This window comes from Osmerus mordax, chromosome 23 (genome assembly GCF_038355195.1).
Source record: "Osmerus mordax isolate fOsmMor3 chromosome 23, fOsmMor3.pri, whole genome shotgun sequence".
Lineage (NCBI taxonomy): Eukaryota > Metazoa > Chordata > Actinopteri > Osmeriformes > Osmeridae > Osmerus > Osmerus mordax.
Window position 1 is genome coordinate 1,203,909 of NC_090072.1, and position 8,394 is coordinate 1,212,302.

At 55.3% G+C, this 8,394-nt stretch overlaps 1 protein-coding gene and 1 pseudogene across 1 annotated transcript; one reads left to right on the forward strand and one right to left on the reverse strand.

Moving 5' to 3' along the window:
• LOC136967986 (heat shock 70 kDa protein 12B-like) overlaps nt 1-1,727 on the forward strand; it is a 4,532-nt pseudogene extending 2,805 nt beyond the window's left edge.
• A 1,591-nt stretch (nt 1,728-3,318) lies between these two features.
• cct7 (chaperonin containing TCP1, subunit 7 (eta)) lies at nt 3,319-8,394 on the reverse strand. Its single transcript, XM_067261577.1, has 11 exons — nt 8,336-8,394; nt 7,089-7,242; nt 6,883-6,989; nt 6,529-6,707; nt 6,197-6,368; nt 5,736-5,900; nt 5,448-5,636; nt 5,051-5,148; nt 4,695-4,827; nt 4,136-4,342; nt 3,319-3,908 (listed from the first exon to the last, which is right to left on the reverse strand). Exons 1-11 carry the CDS (start codon nt 8,339-8,341, stop codon nt 3,681-3,683), a joined length of 1,638 nt encoding a protein of 545 aa, XP_067117678.1. The 5' UTR covers nt 8,342-8,394; the 3' UTR covers nt 3,319-3,680.

Consider the following 8,394-nt stretch of genomic DNA (forward strand, 5'->3'; position numbering starts at 1 on the left):
GACTGACTGTCCCTACACCCAGACTGACTGTCCCTACACACAGTCTGACTGTCCCTACACCCAGACTGACTGTCCCTACACCCAGACTGACTGTCCCTACACACAGACTGACTGTCCCTACACACAGACTGACTGTCCCTACACCCAGACTGACTGTCCCTACACCCAGACTGACTGTCCCTACACACAGACTGACTGTCCCTACACCCAGACTGACTGTCCCTACACACAGACTGACTGTCCCTACACACAGACTGACTGTCCCTACACCCAGACTGACTGTCCCTACACACAGACTGACTGTCCCTACACCCAGACTGACTGTCCCTACACACAGACTGACTGTCCCTACACACAGACTGACTGTCCCTACACCCAGACTGACTGTCCCGGAACCTGGAGAAGGTTCTAGAACCTCAACAACTGTCCTGAAACCATTTAGAACTGGAATAACCCTAACCCAACTACTGGTACAACTTCTAAAAGCTGAAAAACTTGTCTGTCCCTTCCCCCTACTCCCCCCCCCACACACACACACACACACACACGCTCCCCCCCCCCTCGCCCCCAGGTGCGCGTGCGGCGCTGCCCCCCTGACCTACGGCGTGGGCGTGCTGAACCGCTTCGTGGAGGGCCGTCACCCCCGGGACAAGCTGCTGCTGAAGGACGGCCGGCGCTGGGTGCACCGACGTCCTGGATCGCTTTGTCTCCCTCGACCAATCGGTGGCCCTGGGTGAGGTGGTGAGGCGGAGCTACACCCCAGCGAGGGCGGGGCAACGTAAGATCGTCATCAACGTGTACTGCGTCGCCCGCGACGACGCCACGTACGTCTCCGACGACGGCGTCAGGAAGTGCGGGGCCATCACGCTCGACCTGCCCGAGGCGTCGCCGGGGGCGACCGCGGACCGCCGCGAGATCAGGGCGACGATGCAGTTCGGAGACACGGAGATCAAAGTGACGGCCGTCGACATGACGACCAATCGCACGGTCCGGGCCTCCATCGACTTCCTGTCCAACTGAGGCGGCGGCGTATCCGGGGGCAACGAACGGGAGGGGGGGGGGGATGGAGGAGGGAACAGCCACTCACTAAGAAGTTTGCCCTCCCCCCCCTCCATTGTTGATTGACAAGCTTTTGAGTTTTTAAAAATATTTGATATTCAGCAGTTGGACACCGTCTGGACCCCACTGTAAGAACATGTTGAGGAACACCGTCTGGACCCACTGTAAGAACATGTTTGAGGAACACCGTCTGGATCCACTGGGCCATTTAACACAACAGAGTCTATTGGAGGATCTGCTTCCAGCTGATTGGAGGACGTCCGGGTGCTTCCTGATAGAGCTTCCTTGTTGTCAGGTTCTGAATCCGTCACGTTTGAGATCGCCACCTAGTGGAAGAGAGGAGACTAACAAGTGGACATGCCCAAATATGGGCATGCCCAAATATGGGCATCTAGTGAACACGTGGGTGGAAGAGGCCTGCTCTCACTCTCTCCATCCCTCACTCCCTCCATCCCTCACTCCCTCCATCCCTCACTCCCTCCATCCCTCACTCCCTCCATCCCTCACTCGCTCCATCCCTCACTCCCTCCATCCCTCACTCCCTCCATCCCTCACTCCCTCCATCCCTCACTCGCTCCATCCCTCACTCCCTCCATCCCTCACTCCCTCCATCCCTCACTCGCTCCATCCCTCACTCGCTCCATCCCTCACTCCCTCCATCCCTCACTCGCTCCATCCCCTCACTCGCTCCATCCCTCACTCGCTCCATCCCTCACTCGCTCCATCCCTCACTCGCTCCATCCCTCACTCCCTCCATCCCTCACTCCCTCCATCCCTCACTCGCTCCATCCCTCACTCGCTCCATCCCTCACTCGCTCCATCCCTCACTCCCTCCATCCCTCACTCGCTCCATCCCTCACTCGCTCCATCCCTCACTCGCTCCATCCCTCACTCGCTCCATCCCTCACTCGCTCTCTCCATCCCTCGCTCCATCCCTCACTCGCTCCATCCCTCACTCCCTCCATCCCTCACTCGCTCCATCCCTCACTCGCTCCATCCCTCACTCGCTCCATCCCTCACTCGCTCTCTCCATCCCTCGCTCCATCCCTCACTCGCTCCATCCCTCACTCCCTCCATCCCTCACTCGCTCCATCCCTCACTCGCTCCATCCCTCGCTCCATCCCTCACTCGCTCCATCCCTCACTCCCTCCATCCCTCACTCGCTCCATCCCTCCATCCCTCCATCCCTCACTCGCTCCATCCCTCACTCCCTCCATCCCTCACTCGCTCCATCCCTCACTCGCTCCATCCCTCACTCGCTCCATCCCTCACTCCATCCCTCACTCCCTCCATCCCTCACTCGCTCCATCCCTCACTCTCTCCATCCCTCACTCGCTCCATCCCTCCATCCCTCACTCGCTCCATCCCTCACTCGCTCCATCCCTCACTCGCCTCCATCCCTCCATCCCTCCATCCCTCACTCCCTCCATCCCTCACTCGCTCCATCCCTCACTCGCTCCATCCCCTCACTCGCTCCATCCCTCACTCGCTCCATCCCTCACCTCCCTCCATCCCTCACTCCCTCCATCCCTCACTCCCTCCATCCCTCACTCGCTCCATCCCTCACTCGCTCCATCCCTCACTCGCTCCATCCCTCACTCGCTCCATCCCTCACTCCCTCCATCCCTCACTCGCTCCATCCCTCACTCGCTCCATCCCTCACTCGCTCCATCCCTCACTCGCTCCATCCCTCACTCGCTCCATCCCTCACTCGCTCCATCCCTCACTCGCTCCATCCCTCACTCCCCTCCATCCCTCACTCGCTCCATCCCTCACTCGCTCCATCCCTCACTCCCTCCATCCCTCACTCCCTCCATCCCTCACTCGCTCCATCCCTCACTCGCTCCATCCCTCACCTCGCTCCATCCCTCACTCGCTCCATCCCTCACTCGCTCCATCCCTCACTCGCTCCATCCCTCACTCGCTCCATCCCTCACTTCGCTCCATCCCTCACTCGCTCCATCCCTCACTCGCTCCATCCCTCACTCGCTCCATCCCTCACTCGCTCCATCCCTCACTCCCTCCATCCCTCACTCCCTCCATCTCTCCATCCACACCCTCCTCCCTTCTGACAACCCAGTTTAAGCCAGTGAGTGTGAAATGATTTAGCATCGTACACAATTAACAAATACTTTGAATATTTGACCATTACCCTATATTAACTACGTATCAGGAATCATACTTGTCCCTTGTGTAAGCCTGTGTTCATAAATAACTATAAAAAAATATGTTTATATTCTGAAACATAACAGGAGTCGGTTGTGACGAGGGAATTTTATTCGTTTGAAATGATCCAATAAATACAGATCCACACAAGACGACCAACAGCCAACGCTTCTAGAACGTCTCCTCGTCCAATCAGTGCTCTTTGACAGTTATGACAGTTGACAAGCGTACAAAGAAAAAAAACTACCTTTTCCTCCCTTGACTGGAGTATGGTGGGGATGTCTCTGGTCCCAAATCAAACACCCCTAAACTCCCCACATGAACTGACTGAAGCTAGACCCAGGCTCCAGATGAGTGGAGGGGGTCGGAGGGGTAACAGAGGTCAGGAGTAGAGGGGTCAAAGGTCAGAGGTGGAAAGGGTCAGGTCGAAAGGTTGTCAGGGGTCGCTAGCATGCCTAGTGAGCGTGGGGTCGTCCGCGGCCCCGCCCCCTGCCTCCCCCGGGGGGCCCGTCCACGGTGGAGCGGGGGTTCTTGATGGTCTCGTCCACAGACAGGATGAGGCAGGCAGCCTCCGAGGCGGCCGTCAGGGCGTTGATGCGCACGATGGCGGGCTCCCACACGCACGCCACGAAGTTATCAGCGATGTCCTCGTTGTTCACGTCCACGCCGTACCACATGCCTCCCTGGGGGGGCGGAGCTTAAGAGTGAGCGTGTGCAGAGAGGTAAAGGTGCTAGTGCAGATCAAAGAGTGTGTGTGTGTGGGTGTACCTGGCCCTCAGCTGTGTGTGTGTGTACCTGTGCGTGCTTGGCCCTCAGCTGTGTGTGTGTGTACCTGTGCGTGCTTGGCCCTCAGCTGTGTGTGTGTGTGTACCTGTGCGTGCTTGGCCCTCAGCTGTGTGTGTGTGTGTACCTGTGCGTGCTTGGCCCTCAGCTTGTTGAGGATGTTGGTGGCGTCGAAGCCGGCGTTGTCGCAGAGCTGGCGAGGGATGATCTCCAGGGCTTTGGCGTACGCACCAATCAGCAGCTGCTGTTTCCCCGGGATGGTTCTAGAATGATCCCTCAGGAAGCGAGACAGCTCCATCTCGATCGCCCCGCCCCCCGCCACGATGGAGTCGTTCTGGAGGAGAGAGAGCACACACACACGTTAAGCTGTGTGTCTTGTTCGCTTGCTCAGCCTACCTTGATGGCCCTGCGTACGATCATGATGTCATGTTTAAGTGTGTGTGTGAGAGTTTACCTTGATGGCCCTGCGTACGATCATGATGTCATGTTTAAGTGTGTGTGTGAGAGTTTACCTTGATGGCCCTGCGTACGATCATGATGTCATGTTTAAGTGTGTATGTGAGAGTTTACCTTGATGGCCCTGCGTACGATCATGATGTCATGTTTAAGTGTGTGTGTGAGAGTTTACCTTGATGGCCCTGCGTACGATCATGATGTCATGTTTAAGTGTGTGTGTGAGAGTTTACCTTGATGGCCCTGCGTACGATCATGATGGCGTCGTGTAGAGAGCGCTCCGTCTCCTCCATGAACTGCTCTGCTCCGCCCCTCAAGATGATGGTGCAGGTCTTGGCCTTCGGACACCCCCGGAAGAAGTTATACCTGGGGGGGGGGGAGGAGAGAGGAGGGGGGGGGGGAGGAGAGAGGAGGGGGAGGAGAGAGGAGGGGGAGGAGAGAGGAGGGGGAGGAGAGAGGAGGGGAGAGAGAGGAGGGTTAAGAACCCGACCTCAGATCCCCCCATGACCATGCACTCTAGGGACAGACTGTAAACACACAGATTTAGACCCAAATAAGAAAAACACCAAGTGAAGCAGATGGTGCTCACCTCTCCCCTCCCACCTGCACCTCCTCAAACAGCTCACACTGACCCAGGACGTCTGTCGTCATGGCGCCCACACTGGTCTGGATGGAGCCCCCACAGGCCTGGAAGACAAGGTGCACGTTACACACACACCCTGAACAGTTGCCACAGCCAAACACACGTCAGGTGTGTTTGGGAGTCAGGTGGCTCATCGGTGAGGGAATCGGGCTAGTAATCCGAAGGTGGCCAGTTCGATTCCCGGTCATGCCAACTGACGTTGTGTCCTTGGGCAAGGCACTTCACCCTACTTGCCTCGGGGGAATGTCCCTGTACTTACTGTAAGTCGCTCTGGATAAGAGCGTCTGCTAAATGACTAATTGTAAATGTTACACACGCACACACACACACAGGTGTGCCTCACCATCATGGTCCTCTTGAGGTCCTCCTCCTGGACGCGTCCAGCACAGAACAGGTCTCTGTCTGCAAAGTACTGCGTGGCCACGTCCCCGATGGGCAGCTTGGACAGAACCACCTTGGCCCCTGAGCTGTGGATCTTCTCCAGCTTGTCGTACAGGATGTTCCACTCTGCATCCACGATGGCCTGGTACTCCTGTGGGGGGGGGAGGGGTCAGAGTGTGTGTGTAGGTGTGTGTGTGTGTGTAGGGGTGTGTGTGTAGGGGTGTGTGTGTGGGGGGGGGGGGGTCCTGACCTGGACAGACTTGACTCTGACTTCTGCGTTGTCCTTCTCAGCCTTCAGCTCCAGCTCCACGTTGAGCAGGGCGATGCGGGGGTTGTCATAACGCTTGGGCTGCATCTCAAAGCCAGCGTAGGAGAAGGTCTTCTTGAACGCTACGCCAGCCACCAGCTGGGAGTCCTGGAGGGGGGAGAAGAGACATGAGGGGAAGAAGAGAAGGAGAGGAGAGGGAGAGAAGGAGAGGGAGAGAAAGAGAGGGAGAGAAAGAGAGGGAGAGAAAGAGAGGGAGAGAAAGAGAGGGAGAGAAGGAGGGAGAGAGAGAGGGAGAGAGAGAAAGAGAAGGAGAGAACGGGAAGATAAGAGAGGAGAAAGGAAAGATAGAGGAAGGAAGGAAGGAAAGAGGAGCGTGAAGGAGAAAGGGAAGATAGGAGATGATAGAGCAGACAAGAGGAGCAGACAAGAGGAGAGGTCCTGACCTCCAGCGCTCCTCCCTGGACCTTCTTGATGCCGATCATCTTGAGAGGCAGCAGCTCGTCCAGCATGGTGACGGCGTCCACCACCATGCTGGAGAAGAACACCTTCTGCCCTGCGATCAGCTTGGAGTTCATGGCTGTAGACGCACACTTGATCAGAAGCTGCCTCTGCTCGCTGGAGGAGGGGGGAGGAAGGAAGGAGGGTGAAGGAAAGACTCATGATGTCTGTGTGTGTGAAACTATATCTCTGTGTGTGCGGATATGTGTGTGTGTGTGTGGATATTTGTGTGTGTGTGTGTGGATATTTGTGTGTGTGTGTCTATGGCTGCTCCTACTTCTTGTCGTCCTTCTTGACGGTGACGGCGATCTCGCGTATCTTGGCGACGGCGAGGTGTGTGGCGCTGCGAAAGGCTCTGATGATGGTCTGAGGGTGGAGGCCGTCCTCCACGTACGGTTTCAGCTGCCGCAGGAACTCGGCTGCCAGCAGCGTCACCGAGGTGGTGCCGTCACCCACCTGACACACACACACAGATTAACACTCACACAAAGATATGCACACCAGGATGTTCCCTGACACACACCATCTACACACGCTCCAATCAGCCAGCCAACACACACTCCTCCCTCACCCTCGGAGCAAGCGATGTCAACACACACACACACACACACACTCCTCGACCCTCCCTCACCTCAGCGTCCTGGGAGCGAGCGATGTCCACCAGGGTCTTGGCCGCAGGGTGAACCACGTCCAGCAGCTTCAGGATGGTGGCTCCATCGTTGGAGATGGTGGCTTTGCCTGGACACACACACACCCGTCTATGTGTGTTCCTCCACATATATCTGTACAGCGTGTGTGTGTGTGCGTGTGTGTGTGTGTGTGCGTGTGTGTGTGTACCTCTACTGTCCACCATCAGCTTGTCCATGCCCCGGGGCCCCAGGGTGGTGCGGACCGCCTCAGCGATCACCTGACAGGCGTTGATGTTGCTGACGAGCTGGGGAACGCCCTGAGACGTGTCGGTCCCCTCCTTCAACAGGATTACTGGAGTGGGCTGGGGGGGGAGAGAGGATGGGGTGGTGAGGAGAGAGATGGGTGAGAGGTGGGAGGAAAGGGTTAGGAAGAGGAGATGTGGATTCAGTGCGTTTTATACAACATCACTTGTGTGTCAAATCCTACGACATGAGAACGTCCCAAACTGGCAAACGTTTCCAGGGCAACATTTAAACAAAGTACTGCTAGCGACAAACCAGCCTACGTGGCTGTAGTTTTGCACACAAAAAATCCTATATTCAGAATCAGACAGTTAAAGTCCTCGTGTACCCCGTTTCGGGCGTGGCGCTTTTGTTCCTCTAACTCTGCTCGTGTGCATCAGCTGTCATTCACCCTCAGTCTCCTGCATAAGAGACGATTTAGCGCACATGCTAATGGGTAGCCAAGTAATACGTTTAGGATTTGCTAATTTACTTTCTTAGATTTCTAAATCCTTCTCAATCGCAACAACCTGACAGCAAACTTTTACTGTTACGTTTCCAAGACAATAAGATGCGCGTTATCTAGCGACGTTTCAGGGAAGACATGCCAAACTTCTTGAACGCTAACTACGTTTTTGTTTAAAATTTAGAAGAAGCCTATTGAAAGTAGACATCGCAGAAGCAATCGCCTAGAAAGGTAGCATCCGCTAACTTAGCCAACTAGGAAGCTATCCAGTGGCTGGTGTTGTCGAAACGCATTGTCATAATACGGACAAAGCCGGTGTGTTCTGTATTGCTTATGTTCGTAGCTGCAGCTATACCCAATGTCTACGGGAATTGCGATAAAGCCATGTCTATGATAAGTACCACATGTGTTTGGTAGACAAACTGTTGCTATGTCTTTATAAGTTTACACGTAGGGTTTATTCTTGCAAACATGTCTAGCTAGCAAGAACGTCTTACACGCCCATTGATGCGACAAGATGCTAACTAGCATCAAGATAACAGCGAACTCCGTCACATGTACTTTTGACTAAAATATTAGCTTCATCTGATTGGGAACATAACTATTTATCGATGCATGTTGTTTGCAAACGTATGATTTGAGGTAATCCTTAGGATGGACATGGATTTGGTAAATATAAACGGAGCATGAATTGCTAAGCTACTTACCATCATCTTTGCGGTTCTTTCGAGAAAACGGTACCAGCGTCCAATCCCAGAAGCCCTTT